Source organism: Oreochromis aureus, linkage group 12 (assembly GCF_013358895.1).
Source record: "Oreochromis aureus strain Israel breed Guangdong linkage group 12, ZZ_aureus, whole genome shotgun sequence".
Lineage (NCBI taxonomy): Eukaryota > Metazoa > Chordata > Actinopteri > Cichliformes > Cichlidae > Oreochromis > Oreochromis aureus.
Genome location: NC_052953.1, coordinates 34,590,608 through 34,610,134, shown reverse-complemented (window position 1 = coordinate 34,610,134; position 19,527 = coordinate 34,590,608). Strand labels below are relative to the sequence as shown.

Sequence of the window (19,527 nt, the reverse complement as noted above, 5' to 3'; positions counted from 1 at the left end):
AAACTAGCAACAGTTAAAACTTTTGTTTTAATATGATATGTTCAACATGGGTCCAGCACATCATTTGAGTGCATATTCATTCTTACCCAGGCTCATCAATCTCACAAACAGAGCCTTTGGTGGCCCTTTTTCACTCCCTGCTTTCAAGTCCTTTAATGCTATGTTAATGCAGGCCCTGCATTCACTCATATCTTGCTTTCCATTGGCTTGCCCGCTGCAATTTGCTGCTAATGATCCAACCACCACCCCATCCCATTCCACCCCTTTTACCCAACTCCCCACCTCCCTTTCCCCATTTTCACTCTCCTACTCTCTCTCTCTGTCTCACTCTCTTCTTCCAGCCTTGAGGCGTCCTGTTTCAGCTCCTTCGCTTTCAGTCACAATGCTGTGGAGAGGGTGAATGGGTGAGGTGGAGGTGGTGGGGTGGGCATTTAAGAGAGCAGTAGGTGGGAGTGGAGTCTGACCGCAGAGGGTCTAGTGTTTAAGAGAAAGGGAATTCTCTCTTTCACTCACTCTCTCCCTCTCTCACCCTCTCGTTCTCTCTCTCTCTCTCTCTCTCTCTCTCTCCTCACTGGCTGCTCAACATCAGCTGGCTCTCTAGGTAGACTCGAGTAAACACTCAAAGAGAACAGAGAGAAGAGGGAAGATGACAGAGCTGTCAGTGCTCTGAGAGATACAGACCGGTGAGAACATTTGTCAGGGCTGGCTGATAAGGCTCTCCTCAAGGCTTCTTAGATTGCTCATCGGTGGAGAGGCTGCAAGCATTCTCTTCAAGGTAAGTTACCTCCTTTACCTGCACTGAGCCAGTGTTTGAATAAGAGCAGAATGAATGGGCTGCTTCACTAACCTAATTAAGATCCATTTTGAAAAGGAAATGGCAGTGATTGACAACTTTAAACACACTGTCTCAGCTCTGTTCTTCCATATTAGTGTATATTCAAACTTTTTACAAAGATTTATAAATCTTGTTTTGGCGAATTTTATGAAATGCATACATATGGCAATGGTTATTGGCATTAGAAAAAATCTTTTGATTAGTCATTTTGTTTGCCCCCCAAAAAATGAAAATTTGGTGTAATTGGCATAAGCTGACCAACATTTCAGATTTTTGCTTTGATTTCTGAGGTGCTTTGACAGGTTTTCGTGGCAGTGATAGTGACCATGGTGAAATCTATACTCTCATCTCACATTGAGAATGTGTGGATGATGTTAGCAAAACCATTGCTTGCTCTGCAAAGCAGTTACTGTAATTCATTCTATGTTTTGTAATTTGAGCCTTCAGGCTGTTTTAATTGTGCTTTTTACTGCATGCACCTGGCTGCCAATTATGTTTTACTGGGAAAAGTTTTTCCTCTTGTTGGCTGTTTCCTTATTATTACCAGAGAGCAGGTTAAAAAAGACTGCTGCTTGTGGATAGAACAGTGCCATAATCTGCTGAATTATTCTACCTGCATTAGGGCTGATGCTGAGTTATTGTCCGATGGCACAGCAGTGCCAAGATGGGTAGTGTTAGTATGCGTGTGTCCAGCGTATGTGAGGGTGAGCATGCATGTGTGTTTGCACTACTTGCTGAAGTAGGTCCAGCTGTACACTTTATGGCTGCCAGCAGACAGTAGGCTTCTGTAACCCAGGAGACAGACAGCTGCTCTGCATTAGATGCTGCCGGTTGGTTCCTGTCCCAGATCTCCAACATACACAGTGCCTGTTGTAAAGCGGCAGCTTCACTGAAACAAACACACCAGCCTGGTCTGATGGCAAAAAATGTCTTTAGAAATAAGCTCTTTGATCGTGTACATAGACAAAAATAGTTTTTTTTCTTTAAGCTCAGCACGACTTTGAAACAAATACAACATGCTTTGTGTCTGCATGCATACAATCACATTTATGGATGAGATTGTCAGCAGCCCTGCATCACCCTGGCAACCAAGAAAATTTTCTAAGAAACCAAGTACTTGGCTAACCCTAGCTAGTCACTTTTAATATTACAAACCTAACCCTACTTTTATTGACTGAGTTAAAAAAAAAGGGAGTCCCTTGGAGGACTTGAACTGTGGTCACACATAGACATGTCAGTGGCATGTCTATATGGAAAGAAATGTGTGAAATTAGCTGGATAAAAATCACGTTCAAGGAAATACAAATAATGGGGTGTGTGTAGGAGGAACACATACACACACACACCCATACACACACATACACACACAGACAAAGAAATGTGTTTCTAAAAGTATAAAATATTAGATTACATGTGGTGGCTATGGGTTGAACACACATCTCCATGTGCTTCCCAACCTCTTATCATGAGGTCAGCTTCATGTTTTTGTTTCCAACAGGAGTTTGTAGGGAGAAGAACCACCAACCTGAGGGTGTTTGATAGATTAATATGCTGACAGTAAATATGGGATTTCAGGGTTGCTATGTTTTTTTCTCTTTTTTTGGACAGAAAATAAAACAGGTAATGCTAGTTTTCTGTCATTCCTGTCGAAAATGTTTTCTTAGTGGGCACAACTCCCTAAAAGTGTGGTGGTAAAACATAGTGTAACATTAGCAAAATTATAGAGCTGTCATTGGTAACTGAAGCAGCAGCAGTATCAGTCACACCTACAGTATGAAGCAAGGAAAGTTCTTAGTCCTTTAATCCTTCCTTAGTCCTTCAATTTGTAAGAGAATGAAAGGCATTTTTGCTAAAAAAAAAAAAAAAAAAAAAAAACCTATAAATTTCAGAAATATATATCTCTTAAACGTTTTCAGTCTCCAAAACTTTATTTTAGGCCACTTTGGGTTTTCCACCAAAAGCTGGTGAAATCCTTTAAGGTGTGTCAGCTGTTCTTCAAGGCAGGCAGAGATGGGATTTATTCATTTAAACTTTACACCTCGAAGCTGTTTGGAGACAATCACATCCTCATGGTGGCTGATATCAAAACCTTTATGTACATCTTAGGGAGAATGCGAACAGGTAAGTTGGTGCAGAAGGCGAGAGGTGATGAGACCCACAGGAGACCCACGGGATACCAGGGGAGCATGTGCTGGATGGTAATTGTGTATGATGAGAAGATGCAGACACAGGGAAGGAGCCCGGCTATGTTTCAACAGCTGTCCAAGCCTTCAGGTCCACTGCAGATCTTTCATATCTAACTCAAATATTTCTTAGAAGATTTACAAGTAATTTTAACCTATTTCCATGTCCAACATAGGTTTGAGTATGTCTGAGTAACAGGAGTGCCGTGTGACCGTCACTGGCAGCGCAGGCTTGGCATATTAATGTTTCATGATGCGTTGGCTATGCATATAAGTAGCCACTGACAGTGACACTTGGCGTAACGATGAGTGGGAAACAGGCCTTTGTTTGGACAGCTGTTGGCTCCGAATGCTCCGTGCCCTACAAAGCTTTATTAGAGGGTGACTGTCTTTAACCCCACTTTGCTCCTCCACTGGTGATTGAGAATGAACAATAACCGTGGATATTCATGATGACCTATGTTAGACAGGACTCAGGAGAAATGCTCTGGTTTGACTAAATGAACCTCATGTTTAATTTAGTCTGGTCTGAACAACCTTTACTGTCTCTTCTGCTGCTCCTCTCTTTGTTTTTCCTCATTAACATTGTTGCTGGTTTTTGATGAAATGTCTCGCTTAAATTATAAAGTTAAGTCAAATTTGACATTTATTATTATTTACAGTGCAAGATAATTTAATCTGGACTATGATAACAGATTCATGGCTTACAAAGAATAAGTCAGACTCCCTTTGGTGATCCCCTAATATTCACGTAGGACCATAGCTCAACATATTTTCTTTTAATTTGTCCTCTTAAGGAAATATCCACCAAAATTATTTCCCAGATCTAAGACACTAAATATTAGCTGTGTAGATGTGTAAATAAACAGAGTGTGCAAGTTCAAAGTTCAAAAGTAGAGCTTTACAAAATCCTAGCCTAGCCTAGCGGTCAATATCTCAGCTATATGACAAAAATGCAGCACCCAGCAAACAATTTCTCGCCATTGGAAGGAAGATATTGGGATTCATGATCTAGCTAGTTAAAAAGAGCTTGTTTTTACATTACAGATAAAACCACATATCGTATGTGTTGTGGCATTTTTTAGCATCTATGCTTATTAAATGGTAGTCCAGTAGAAATTATATGAAATTTGTCAAACTCACACTTCAGTTCATATCTGCTCATGTTGTATACTTCACTCCTGAATTGAAAGGCATCATCATAGGGTAATCATTTAGCAGGCATCCAGTTTTATTAATTACAAGACGATGATGTGTCCATTTATAAGGGCTTTGCTTTCCTGTTCTCTCTCTTTTTTTAAAGTATTTGTAAGCCTTGGAATTTACACCGGTTCTTCAGAAAGTTAATTACAGCGTTGCCCCTTTCCCACTAAAGCTTACTCAGATTAGTCATCACCAAAAACAAAGGCACCCCATCAAAGAAATCCAGTGTTTTAACCATCCCAGATGGTTGTTCCTCTGATGCTAATGTGTAACGGGAGAGAAGTGGAAGTCTTGGAGCTGTTGGATCCGGGATGCCTTTGTATTGCCTGGCCCTTCATTGAACATTTGTGGTCGACACTTTGCTCTGACACATTGCCACCACCAGTGACCTCACACATTGGAATGCATCAGCCATAATGTTTTTTAAAACTTGATGGGGGCCCTTTCGAGAGGGGCAGACAATTTAAATTTGGGAAAATGGTAAAAAACAGGGAAGCCAATGAAGAGCCGACCCCGGGCACCGGGGTCATTAGGCTCATACAAGTGTCTGAATGGAAGGCACTCCCAATTTGGACACGCAACACGCTTCAGGCTTTCATCGCAGACAAGGACAAACAGATGTCCGTGTATCACAGCCAACATGCTTGCTTCCATTGCTACTGAAGAGGGGGGAAAAATCTTTTCCATCCAGTTTGCATAGAAATAGCAAATAAACCTCCAGTGTAAAGCTGTGTAAAGTGCTAAAACATGCAGTCTTTGAATGGGCATGAAAACTCTTTGGCATGTTTGCCCAGAAATGCCTAAATTTACCATTCCAGTTACTCTGGAACTCAGACATTTAGGATAGTTGACATGGGAAAAGGTCTGTTCCCTGAGTTCATATTGTTTTCATCTGCACATGAACAAATGTGGGTCAACAAATAGATTTGTCAGTAGTGACTTGCGGTCAGAATTTTCACATTCCTGAGTTTCATGACTAATAGCTGGCACCTCATTTCTAAGCAAATAGTGGCCTGTGGCCCAATTCCGACCATGTGGAAAAACACATGGCCCTGTTGTTAGTTTGATACTCTTGATTACATAAAAACCTACACTGTTCTTACTCACACTTACTGAGACAAAATATAAATAAATAGCTCTTGTTTTCAAAGAAAAATCTTATACTTCTTACTATTGTCTGTCATAGTTGTATAAAGACAAACATCAGTATATGAGAAGAATGATCAGTGGTAAAGGTTTTTGTTCTTGAATGAATTAAAAGAAATGATCATGATTGGGGATGCCCTAAAATTTTTATCCAACAGCCACTGCCAGTATTTCTTTTTCTTTTGTTCTTTTTATTTCCCTCTTTTATTCAAGAGAAACAAGGACATCTTTATAAAAAAGTGACCTGTTTTAAAGTTTGTCATTATCCAGTTGATCCAAAAATGACAGAAGTGATAACCGCGAATACTTAATGGGAACTGACAGTGATGTAATCTTATCTGCAACATGCTGATATCAGCCAACAGCACCAGTATCACCCAGTACCAATATTCAGCTAATATATTGGTACATTGCTAGAAAACAGATGAAAAATGTTGACTGTATCTGATCTAAATTAAAAGAAACTAATTCCTGATCTTTGCATGTGACCCACTGCATATTCAAAAGTATAAAATGACAATCATGTAAAACTAGACAGATTGCAAGGAGATTATACACCCACTTTTCAGCTGATTAGCTGATAAGCCCAGGTGTTTGTTACATGGTAAGTTTAGACAAGTCCCTTCAGTTGACATCAATACCTCTGTATCGCATTACAATACAAGCAGCGCTAGATAAAATTAGATTTTTATAGTAATTGTAGTGCAGAGTAAACTGTGAGGAGAAGAAGTAGGTAGAGTGGAGGGCCATGGGTATACAAGCGCCTGGAGAAAACAGGAGGTGGATGTGCTGTAAAGGCTACTTATATGAAGCTGCCAAGCCTCCACACCACACAGGGGTCACACTAATAAACAGTCAGTCACCAGCAGCCAACATGTTAAAAAGCTCATGAACAATGAGTAGCATCCAACCTCTCCATCTGGACCCAGTGAGAACAGCAGTGCAAGACCGAGGCACCGCAGGGGAGGAGTCATAAAGAATATTAATGGGCATCACAGTGAGCCATGACTCAGATCACAATGCTGTAAAAACTCCGCCAAGATTTGAATGTCTGCTGTACTACTGACTCAGTCTCGTTTGTCAACATTCGTTTTCTCCATATCTTTGTGTCAAAATGGGAAATTGGTTTTGGTTGAAGAAATAGACTTTCTGGGGGCAGTTTCAGAATGACATGTCAGCTGAGGCTCCAAATCGCTTCTTGTGAGACAGGGCACAGCATTGGCAGAGCACTCTCTCTGGTATCGAGATAAGTGTTTCTGCCGGTATCTCAGATACAGCCTTCCGTGTCCACCTTATCAGCCACAAACACACTAACCTCCACTAACTCCCCCGCTATCTGTGTCATCGGATCCAATGGGGTCACAGTGGAGCGTGAGCGAGCGAGCGCTGTCTCAGTTTGATGAAACCAGTCTTCTTTTCATCTATGAAAAACAGACTACTTCACTTCATTATTCTTTAGAAAATCAAGGTGTTGTTTTTATTTTCCACAAGAAAAGCAATAAGCAAATAACAGACACAGAGAGTTTTAATGAAAATCATAACGTACTTAAATCAGGCTAAAGGCACTAACATGAAATCAGTTGTTTCTTTCATTCTTCAAATGGAAAGAACTGGGCGAAGGCTGCCACCTGGACCCCAGATCAGGAATGAAATAATCTTATTTTCCTTTATTGTTAACGTGAGTAGAGAATTAAACCATTTGCAAATAATTTTATTTTTAAAAAAAGCAGAAAAACGTTTTATGGTATTTCTATTCCAATATCAGCCTTTGGAACAGGAATACCAATGGCTATTTTTAAAGAAAAATACTAGTAAATCCAAACCTTTTTTTTTTTTTGTCCAATTAACAATCAGAACCCAAAGATATTAATTTTACTGTCATGAGAAACAAAGACAGTTATAGCTTTTAACATTTGTGCAAGAAATTTTGTTTAAAACAACTGACAATGAATTGTTGAGTTTTTTTCACATGCTATTTATGATTTTGTCAGTTAATGAATTCAGCAATAAATGTGTTAGCAAAGATGCCTGCTAGACACGCAGCATCATTAGCATTAATGCCAGTGGGAATCTGACAGTTGATCAAAACAAAGTGCACAGAAATACTAAGACCCTCTGTAAACTGAAGCAGACTGCTGTCCCTGCGTGGCTACACATTACTGATCATAAAAATAGCTCAGCTCAAAAGACTATGATAGTAAGAAATGCGATAGTTTTGCACACTGATCTAGCTAATGTTATGACTGAAAGCAAAGTCTCATTGATCTTATTTAGAGAATAATTTACTATGCATGGACAGATTATAAGCATATAGGTTGTATGTAGTCATTCAGCCTTAGATCATAAAAAATGGACAAAAACATGTTGCTTTGCAAGCTCTTGGTTTTTGTAAGCTCCTGTTTTTTTGCTTTATGACCGTGGCTTTCTTGACTTTTCTGAAGTGACTACACAGTATGGCTACTGTAGACCAAAATGCCTTTAACAGCACAAATATAATCAAGATTATCTAGCTCAGTTGCTTAAATTAGCCTTTTGAGCACTAGCAGACAGCAACTAGCAGCCATACTTGTCAATCAAAGCAGCCACAGACCTTATTTTAAGCTTCAGGACAACACCAGGCTGTAAACATGTGAATCCCATATATTTAACATGGCAGTCTAAGGCTACGTCCAGACCATTGACTGTAGAAAACAGACGTACATGGGTATTTTTTGAAAACTGAGATTTTCCGTTTTTCATTTTTTTAAAAATCCCGTCCACACGTAAAAGCCAAAACGGAGGAAAACGCTGCTAGGAACATGCCAAAGCAGCAGGTGGCGATATATTCCTAACCGTGTAGAAATATTGGCCAATCAGAAGTCTAGAAGCCTGGGTGGGAAAGAGTAAACAAAGATGGCGCATAGAAGCAGTACTGAGTCCTATGTGTGGAGGAACAGTAACTGTGTGTGTATATGTAAGCATTTAAACACTGCCGAGAGTAAAATTAACAGTAACGGTATTTTGTCTAAGTCCGCCATTGTAGAAATTCATTTCACCGAAACAATAACGTGGCGCACAGTGTTACGTCAAAAAAGGCGCACACCTTTGACGCTGCGTTTTCTCCGTTTTTCTCGTCCACACGTAAATGCAAAAACGGAGTTTTCGAAAATAATCACCCTGGCAGGCGTTTTTAGAAATCTCCGTTTTCAGTGACTGAAAACGCCGTTTACGTGTGGACGAAAGGTGCAAACGCATAGAAAAATCTGCGTTTTCAAAAATACCCGGGTACGTGTGGACGTAGCCTTAGAAGATGGGTTTGCTCTCGCTCAAACAAAACCCAACTTCAATCCTAACAATCAAAGTTATCTGCTAGGTGGTAAGATTAAGATTCTTTTTCTTACTGCCAGGTCTAGAGGCATCAGCTTTGTGCATGCCAATTTTATTTATCCTACACAAAGGGGGGCCAACAGGATCAAGATGAACCTGTAACCAGGACAGTGAGGTCATCACAAACTCCCCTGAAACAACTCAAAACCCAACATTGACGCATCACACAAATGTTTTTGTATTTTCTCGGTCAATCTTGTTTCCATGTGGTCAGCGCTGTTTCCTTGTTGGTTAATGATATTACCAGTTATCTCCTTTTCTCCAAATGTGCACTTCCTTCTCTTTTAGACGGAAGTTTGGGTTGAAAGATTGACGAGCTGGCTTTGTTCTCTTCCTGCAGACTGCAAACGTAGAAACCAGAACTTTTAAACTCAGGGCCCAGTGATGACAAATTTAATTGTCACTGGAGTCCACCTTAGTTGAGACATCTACCATATGGCAGGTATGAAATAAATCAGGGCATGAAGCTGTTACTCTAATAAGGCATTATTAGTCTTTGAAATGTATAGCAGAATAACACAGAGCCACAGTCACTACTGGTGGATAACAGGAGCAGCGTCAACAGACGACGCAGCAGCCATCTGATAACTCGACAACAAACAAACTGAATAATGAAGCAGTGTGCCCCACTTGATGTGTAAATGTTGTAAATATTCAATGACTACAACTACAAATCAAGTCCCAGAACTGCATGTTAAACAGGTCTGATAGGATGCACATGCTTTCTTTTCATTTCTGAAGAATTTATCAGGCTTGCCTAGTTTTGTAGGTCACTGGTGACAAAAACTCAGCTTGCCTTCTTTGGTACAGAATACAGATCTGGGTCGCTATAAGAACTGAATGCAGCCTTATTGTCTGGGGTTCTTTTCACCTTGAGATGCTGTCACAATATAATAAGGGAAAATGGCCAGGAAATGGGCCTCAGTCACGGATACTTGGTGCCTTGATGGGAATCAAAATAATATGTTTTTTTTCTCTTTATCCTACCTATATTTAAAGGGAGGAGCCACAAATCAAACTAAAGAGCTAAACCCTGCTGACATATAAATGAACATATTTATCAAAATCAACCTGCCTTCAAGGTGGAATAAATCCCCAACATACAGCATCGCTGTCTGATATTGATTTGACTCTTGTTTTTCCATCAAGGTCACAACCAGAGAGAGATACCAAATTGCTGAGGACAGCACTACAGCTATGAGTTATAATCATCAAACACAGAAATAAATTTCACGGAGGAGGCCTAGCTTGAGTCGACTGCTCGATGACTGATCAATGATACGGTTGTTGCTTCTTCTCAGAAAAGGTTTTAGAATTTTATCACTTCATGCTTTGGAGGACGCACACCATATTTCTCTTTCTGCCTTCTTTTTATGGTCGATGAGGCTGTTTTGCTGAACTGCGTAAAAGCCTGATGACAGAGTGAAGAATGGCTGGGGAGATGCATTGGTAGTAGACAGGCCCAGAAGCAATCAGTTTTGGCTTGTTTCCTTGTGTAAGGTAGGATAAGGGGTGAATGAACAGGTGAGATGATGAGTGCAGGATCTGCTTCAAATGTGGCAGTGATGGGGCCAGCCAATGACATCGGGGCAAAAGAGATGGAGCTCCACTCTGTCTGCTCCAGCTTCAGCTCCAGCTTTTGCCATGTCCGAAAAATACAGATTGTAGCAGTTAGTTAAAGTCAGCAGGTCACCACATGCTTTGCATACTGAAGTGAAATGCCACTCCAAACTTGCTGCAAATTCTGTTTCAGAGGAAACTGTACAGACTTCACAAATTATATGATTTATATATAGGGGGTAGCTACGACTCAGAAGTTGGAGCATGTGGAAGATTTGTGGTTTGATTCCTGGATGCAAAGTATACTTGGACAAGATAATGAACCCCGGGTTGCTCCCAATGCATTGTGACACAATGCACAGTGTGAATATATGTGTGAATGGATGAATGAGACATGTTGTATAAAATGCTTGGAGTGCTCAAACAGAGTAGATGCAATAACAAGTCCATTTACAGTTGTAGTCAGAAGTTTAACTGTTCTTTTTTATGGTGGAATGATTATACAATATACACCATTAATTATTACTTTAAAAAGACTTAAGTTTGAATTATTTTGTATTTTCTCTGATACATGGAAGGTTAAATGTATACCTACAGACTTGAATATATACATACACTCATTTCTTCCAATAACTAGTGCCGGAAGTTCTCCAATATCTTGACTTAGCAAGGCCAACTTTTTGTTAACTTCTTGTTTCTGATCATAATTAACTTCAAATACTAGCTTCTCTCTACAGCATAAAAATTATTTGTTTGACAGCACTCATTGGATTGACCAGCACTCAGAACAATGGGAAAGTCCAATAAATTCAGTGAAGATCCATAATGGAGAACTGTAGATTTACACAAACTGGGAAGGTCTCTTGGAGCCATTTGTAAACAATGACAGATTCTAAAATCACCACTTCAAATAACTCTATATAAGTACAAGATATTCAGTCCCACTAAGGTGAGAGGAAATTGGTGACAGATATTTGTGAGACTTGATGGTTCACCAAGGCTCAAGTCTCCTCTGTGAATTGTAAACTGCTGGAACACCAGCACCACCGTCCACAGTGAAGCATGTTTTACATCGCTGTAGCTTGAGACCATGACAGACGATGACATTAAAGAAACCTCTGCTCCAAAATAGACACCGGCAAGCTTGCCTAAAATTTGCAGCTACCCATGTGGACAAAATTCAGGGTCAGATGAAGAGGTATGTTTGGACAAGTAAAGAGGAGACTTTAAAATTGAAGAACACATGAAGATAAAGCAGGCAAATATTAAGCTTCTTGAATGGCTTTCCCAAAGCCCCAACCACAATCAAGTTAACTATGCTTAAGTCAAATTCATGACAGGAAACCAACCAGTTTAAATGAAATCTACCTATTCTGTCAAGAAGAGTTGTCAAAAATCCAGCCAGAGTGATGTCAACAGCTCACCAATGGCTATCAAAGTGTACGGTCAAGTTGCAACTTGCTAAGGAATGTTTAACCAAATAGAAGTGGGGGTTGTATGTGTACGTTTGACCGTATGTGGATTAGAGAAAATTCAATATAAATTCAAACTTGTGTACCCACTTCTTCAGGTATGGAACTCTCTCGTCACAGTATGTACAAAAAACGAGAGAAAAAATAGAAACAAAGTGCATTACCTTTTTTGGTGACTGACTGTGTTAATCCCTGCTAGAAACAGTGTATTTTAATCCAAGCCATGAATTATGCCCTATACGGACCAAGTTGATTTGGTGTCTAAATCGGATGATATACAAAATGAAAAAGCAAAGAGCAGCCTGAAGCAAACATTTGTCTCATTATCACATCATGTTTTTGTTGCTGTGACCAGCTATTATGTTTCCCAGCCTGCTAGATTGTAGAGATGAGTCTTTTTAGCAGCAAAGCAAAAGCAAAAAGCACTTGCTCTCACAAGGTTGTGATCAAATTCATTTTGGATGATACTGAATGAAAAATTGTGCCAACGGATTATTTTTGAATGAAAATAGAATATTGTCAATTTGTTAGCTTTTTGACAACTAATCGCTACCATGACAGACCAAAACGCCCCGACCAAAGTGTTTAGAGTTTTCCTCTGTGTGAGGTATAAAACTTCAAGTGTCTCTGTAGCGCTCATTCACAACGGGGCGATTTAGATCAGTTGCACCAAATGCTTGTGCGCCAGCAGGTTTCCCTGGGTGAAATTCTCCTCTCATTCAACTACAAGACAAGCAACAAGCTTTGTTACTGTTTGAGAAGCTAACTATACAGCAAAACTAAGTGAGGGAATAACAAAGCAGCAGCAGATTGTATCAAGTCCATGTCTACAGTGCCAACAACCAGCTGCATTAGCATAGTGCCAGGACCACAGGGTGCCCATGAAGGAAGTCCAAACAGACGGATCAGCTCTGTGTTTCTCAGGGTCACACTCAGATTCCCTCATTCTGATTGTTCTGCTTCATATTAAAGACTACTTTATGGCAACTAAGAAGAGAAAGATCAAATCAAAATATTTCAGGGGCTCAGTGGAAGTTTCTTATCTTCATCTATTTCTAAGTAAAGGCAACTTTTGCCAGAGCCACAGAGCTTGTGCAAAGCCCACTTTGGTCTCTCAGGGTTGGTTTCTCTTAAAGGTCCATGTGGAGAGCAGCCAACCTTCAAAGTGAGAAAGCCAACTATCCGCCCAGAACTAAAACCTTAGTAGCAACTCAAAGCAATTTTCTGGCTATTTTGTTGATTTAATCCCTAGTTTGTGATGCTTGGGCACAGCAGTGTGACTGTATTAGTGTCTTGTGTGTGTGGAGACAGGAGGATGGTGGGGGGAGCTTTCAGACCCCTAAGGGCCCAGATCTTCAGCACTCCCATATTAGAACTTTTACAGTCTACCCATCATGGAGGCGTTCATCCATGTCTGTCTAATCATGGGCCTGGTAATGTTCTGGCTGAGTAGGGGGTGAAGCTGTGGGATCCTTCCAAGCTGAGCTCATCTGTCATCTTGCCTAATCATGTGTCAGGCTGAGATGAAGAGAACAAGTGGAATGTTACCTGCTGACTGTCACCCTGTGGATGTGAAAATGGCCAGTAAAGATGATCTTGAATCCCACGTCATTGCAACTAAGTCTAGAGAGAGGAGAGAAAATTAAACCCCTCCATACCACTGTGATCACACATTTTTGTGTCTGCTTAGCTAGACATTTTCATGTTGACTGCTAACTGCTGCCATTAACCTTTAAAGCAGCCAAGGCACACACCGGTTTTATTAAAGGTAGGAAACGATCAGTGTCAGCATCTCTGACAAGATGGAGAAAAAGCACAATTATATAAACTCAGCCTAAGCCAAACTCCTCAAAAAGTAGTGAGTCTGTGGCTATGCATGGAATCTATATTTGTGGTTTTCTGTTATCATCTTGGTTCCAACTGCTGAAAGGGCCAGGAATTTTACTTTACTTTACATTTCTGCATGTAAAAGAAAAATGAGAAACAAAATGCTTTAACTTCTTTACATCTACCAAGTTCACCAACACCAATAAGCAAAGATTTAGACAAAGGGTTCAGCCCCTATTAATACAATTTAATACAATTGTAATACAATTACAATGGTTTGAACACCCAAATATGAAAATATTCAACAGTAAAACTAATGCCAAAATGACTGGCTTGATTTGATGTGCAGCATCTGGTTTCCAAAAATGTGCATTGTATGTGGCCAGAACAAAAACCAACCCTCACCATAGACATATTGCTGATGACCTGATAGATTTTAGGGTCTGGAAATGGAAAGGCAACACCTTATTGTGTACAATTTTAAAAACCTTTCTAGCAAAGGCATGCATATAACAAACATGTATATTCAAATGTAATATAAGATTCAATTCAATTCAATTCAATTCAATTCAATTTTATTTATATAGCGCCAAATCACAACAAAAGTCACCTCAAGGCGCTTCATAGGTACAGATAAAAACCCAACAATCATATGACCCCCTATGAGCAAGCACTTTGGTGACAGTGGGAAGGAAAAACTCCCTTTTAACAGGAAGAAACCTCCGGCAGAACCAGGCTCAGTGAGGGGCGGGGCCATCTGCTGCGACTGGTTAGGGTGAGAGAAGGAAGACAGGATGAAAAACATGCTGTGGAAGAGAGACAGAGGTTAATAACAGGTATGATTCAATGCAGAGAGGTCTATTAACACATACTGAGTGAGAAAGGTGACTGGAAAGGAAAAACTCAATGCATCATGGGAATCCCCCAGCAGCCTACGTCTATTGCACCATAACTAAGGGAGGATTCAGGGTCACCTGGTCCAGCCCTAACTATATGCTTTAGCAAAAAGGAAAGTTTTAAGCCTAATCTTGAAAGTAGAGATAGTCTCTGTCTCCCGAATCCAAACTGGGAGCTGGTTCCACAGAAGAGGGGCCTGAAAACTGAAGGCTCTCCCTCCCATTCTACTTTTAAATACTCTAGGAACAACAAGTAGGCCTGCAGAGTGAGAGCGAAGTGCTCTAATAGGGTGATATGGTACCACAAGGTCATTAAGATAAGATGGGGCCTGATTATTTAAGACCTTGTATGTGAGGAGCAGGATTTTGAATTCAATTCTGGATTTAACAGGAAGCCAATGAAGGGAAGCCAAAACAGGAGAAATATGTTCTCTCTTTCTAGTCCCTGTCAGTACTCTTGCTGCAGCGTTTTGGATTAGCTGAAGACTTTTCAGGGAGTTTTTAGGACATCCTGATAATAAAGAATTACAGTAGTCCAGCCTGGAAGTAATGAAGGCATGAACTAGTTTTTCAGCATCACTCTGAGACAGGATATTTCTAATTTTAGAGATGTTGCGCAAATGGAAGAAAGCGGTCTTACATATTTGTTTAATATGTGCGTTAAAGGACATGTCCTGGTCAAAAATGACTCCAAGGTTTCTCACAGTGTTACTGGAGGCCAAGGTAATGCCATCCAGAGTAAGAATCTGCTTAGATACCATATTTCTAAGATTTTCAGGGCCGAGTACAATAACCTCAGTTTTATCTGAATTAAGAAGCAGAAAGTTAGCGGCCATCCAGGTCTTTATGTCTTTAAGACATTCCTGCAGTTTAACTAATTGGTGTGTGTTACCTGGCTTCATGGATAGATAGAGCTGCGTGTCATCTGCATAGCAGTGAAAATTTATGCTATGTCTTCTAATGATGCTGCCTAGGGAAGCATGTATAATGTAAATAGAATTGGTCCTAGCACTGAACCCTGTGGAACACCATAATTGACCTTAGTGTGTGAAGAGGACTCTCCATTTACTTGAACAAATTGGAGTCTATTAGATAGATATGATACAAACCACTGCAGTGCAGTACCTGTAATACCTACAGCATGTTCTAATCGCTCTAATAGGATATTATGGTCAACAGTATCGAACGCAGCACTGAGGTCTAGCAGGACAAGCACAGAGATGAGTCCACTGTCAGAGGCCATAAGAAGATCATTTGTAACCTTCACTAAAGCTGTTTCTGTGCTGTGATGAGCTCTGAAACCTGACTGAAACTCTTCAAATAAGCCATTCCTCTGCAGATGATCTGTTAGCTGTTTGACAACTACTCTTTCAAGGATTTTTGATATAAAAGGAAGGTTGGAGATTGGCCTATAATTAGCTAAGACAGCTGGGTCTAGAGATGGCTTTTTAAGTAAAGGTTTAACTACAGCCACCTTGAAGGCCTGTGGTACATAGCCGATTATTAGAGATAGGTTGATCATGCTTAAGATCGAAGAATTAATTAATGGCAGGACTTCTTTGAGCAGTTTTGTAGGAATGGGGTCTAAAAGACACGTTGATGGTTTGGAGGAATTAATTATTGAAGTTAACTCAGAAAGATCAATTGGAGAAAAAGAGTCTAACTTAACATCAATGGTACTAAAAGTAGCTGTAGATAATATTACATCTGTGGGATGATTATTGGTAATTTTTTCTCTAATGATAAGAATTTTATTTGTGAAGAAGTTCATGAAGTCATTACTAGTTACCGTTAAAGGGATTGTTGGCTCAGTTGAGCTCTGACTTTTTGTCAGCCTGGCTACAGTGCTGAAGAGAAACCTGGGGTTGTTCTCATTTTCTTCAATCAGTGACGAATAGTAAGATGTTCTGGCTTTGCGGAGGGCTTTCTTATAAAGCAGCAAACTATTTCTCCAGGCTAAATGATGATCCTCTAAATTTGTGACACGCCATTTCCTCTCCAGCTTACGGGTTATCTGCTTTAGGCTACGTGTTTGAGAATTATACCACGGAGTCAGGTACTTTGGATTTGAGACCTTAGTTTTCACAGGAGCTACAGTATCCAGAGTCGTACGTAGTGAGAAGGTAAAATTATTAACAAGATAATCGACCTCTGTTGGAGTAGCGTTCAGATAGCTGCTCTGCTCTATGTTGGTACAGGGCATTGAAGATGATAACAGTGGGTGGATTATATTCTTAAACTTAGTTACAGCACTTTCAGAAAGACATCTACTTTGATAAAGTCTACTCTCCACTGCTGTGTAATCAATTATTGTAAATGTAAATGTTATCAGGAAATGATCAGACAGCAGAGGGTTTTCAGGAAACACTGTTAAATGTTCAGTTTCTATGCCATATGTTAAAATGAGATCTAGAGTGTGATTAAAGTGGTGGGTGGGTTCTTTTACATTTTGAGAGAAGCCAATTGAGTCTAATAACAGATTAAATGCGATGTTGAGGCTGTCATTTTTAGCATCTACATGGATGTTAAAATCACCCACAATAATTATTTTATCTGAGCTGAGCACTAAATCAGATAAAAGTCTGAGAAATCAGAGAGAAACTCTGTGTAAGGCCCAGGTGGACGATAGATGATAACAAGTAAGACTGGTTTCTGAGTTTTACAGCTGGGGTGGACGAGGCTAAGCATCAGGCTTTCAAATGAATTAAAAGTCTGTCTTGGTCTTTCGTTAATTAATAGGCTGGTGTGAAAAATTGCTGCCACACCGCCCCTCTCTGCCTGTGCTTCGAGGTTTCTGGTAGTTAGAATGACTCGGGGTGTTGATTCATTTAAACTAACATAATCATCCTGCTGCAACCAGGTTTCTGTAAGGCAGAGTAAATCGATTTGTTGATCAATTATTAAGTCATGTACTAACAGAGACTTGGAGGAGAGAGACCTAATATTTAATAATCCACATTTCATTGTTTTACTCTTTGGTTCAGATGTGGATACTGTATTGTTCTTTCTTTGTGATTTTTATGTTTAAGTTGTTTATTGCTGGTTTTAGTTTGTTTTTGTCTGTTTGGGAGCTGACACAGTCTCAATGGAGATGGGTTTTGGGGGTAGCAGGAGGAGAGAAGCTGCAGAGAGGCGTGTAAGACTGCAACTCTGCTTCCTGGTCCCAACTCTGGATAGTCATATTTTGGGGAGTTTAATAAATTGGTCCATATTTCTAGAAATGAGAGCTGCTCCATCCAAAGTGGGATGGATGCCGTCTCTCCTAACAAGACCAGGTTTCCTCCAGAAGGTTTGCCAATTATCTATGAAGCCCACATCGTTTCTGGGAGACCACTCAGACAGCCAGCAATTTAAGGAGAACATGCGGCTAAACATGTCACTCCTGGTCTGATTGGGGAGGGGACCAGAGAAAACTACAGAGTCCTACATTGTTTTCAAGATCAAAGCCATAAACAGATTTTTTGTTGTTGTTGTTTCAATCCCACAAACTCAGCACATTTTCCAGCAGACCTTTTTAAAGAATCATGTTTCAGAAGCATTAAGAATCAAGTTACAGAACTAAAAGAAAACCAGTTGGCTTTCAAGGGGGAGCGCTCCGGGAATGCTGACCTGCTGGTTTGCGGGAGTGGAAAGGAAGTTCGTCCAGACCCTCTGTGCTTTTATAGAAAGACCACAGATGGTTTAGCTATACACCAGTATTAATCTGTCAGCTTGGTTTGTGTTCTGGGCTGGGGGGAATAGAAGTGGTTCTACACGGTGCAGGTGTTATTGGGGTTGTTTGTGTCATGACAGGCTGTCTCCTTGAATGCTTCACATAGATCCCTAAGGTCACACGCCAGCCCTGCTGTAATTGCCACTCTTGATCCTCCCCTGGAAACAACAGGGTGTATGTCTCCTCCATTAAGAGCAGAAGGGCAAAAATGGGTAAGAGGTAGCAACAAGAATAGAGATGGGAATTTGTTAGAGGCAGGTAGGGGGAGAAAAGGTGTTATTATCATATTTCTGTCAAACAAGCAAAAAAAGCCTCAAGCACTTGGTGACTGTAGGGACAAAGAGGATGAGTCCTCCAGAAGAACCTGGCTAAGGGAGGTGTAGCTTAAAATACAAACTATTGAGCCAACAAAAATGTATAGATGTATGTGTGTGCAATTGTGTGACTTTTTAGTTTATTCTATCAAGAATGGCAGCAGAGAGAATGCAAAACATGTATAAATACATGGTTTTTTACATGTGAATGTAATAAAGATATGGGCCAAACCTAATTTCTTTCTCAAAATTGATCCTCTGTTTGTTTGTACTTGCTCTTTCCTATAGGAATCTGGAAGGGAATACCTATTTGCTACTAGACTCATAAGCTGCAGTGGCAGGGTGTCATCATGGGGATAAGAGGTTTCTTTTTGGGCTTCTTAACTGTGGCCCTCATCCTCCAATTTGCCACTGCTGGCCTTGTCAGGAATGTCATCCGCCATCGCAGAGAGGCTCTGATGCCGAAGAAAACCCAGGAGAACCTCACACTGCCCCATCCTGACCAGCCAGTAGTTTTCAACCATGTCTACAACATCAACGTCCCCTCCACTTCGCTCTGCTCTGTCGACCTTGACTCACCAGGAGGTACTGACCTCAAGCACAAGACCGTCCCGATGGAGATGCAGAACACCGAGCACATGGAACACACGATGGATGGTGACAATCAGATCGTTTTCACCCATCGCATCAATATCCCCAAGCAGGCATGTGGCTGTGAAAACCAGCTGCCAGACATCAAGGCTATCCTGAGCAGGTTAGAGATGCTGGAGTCAGAGCTGTCTAGTCTGAGGGAGCAGTGCACCAGTGGAGCAGGTTGCTGTGGAGCTCAAGTTACAGGTAAGTCTACATCTGTTACTGTATATGCACTCACTGTAATTAGAAGTGTTATAATGACAGTGTGTTTACTGTACATATAGGCTCTGTCCGCATGTGTACAGGTATTTTAATAAACATCGGCAAAAATGCACAGAAAAAGCTTTTGTCCTTAAAGGTGCACTCAATAATTATTTGAG

General features: G+C 40.5%; 1 protein-coding gene across 3 annotated transcripts in view; it reads left to right on the top strand.

The window, feature by feature from the left end:
- The window catches only part of tnc (tenascin C), a 73,819-nt gene that overhangs the window by 12,049 nt on the left and 42,243 nt on the right, over positions 1-19,527 (top strand). For all 3 annotated transcript variants that reach the window (XM_039621100.1, XM_031734912.2, XM_031734913.2), the window contains exons 2-3: positions 590-775; positions 18,803-19,351. In XM_039621100.1, coding sequence (XP_039477034.1) covers positions 18,865-19,351 — 487 coding nt within the window. In that variant the 5' untranslated portion in view covers positions 590-775; positions 18,803-18,864. The remainder of the gene's footprint in view (positions 1-589; positions 776-18,802; positions 19,352-19,527) is intronic.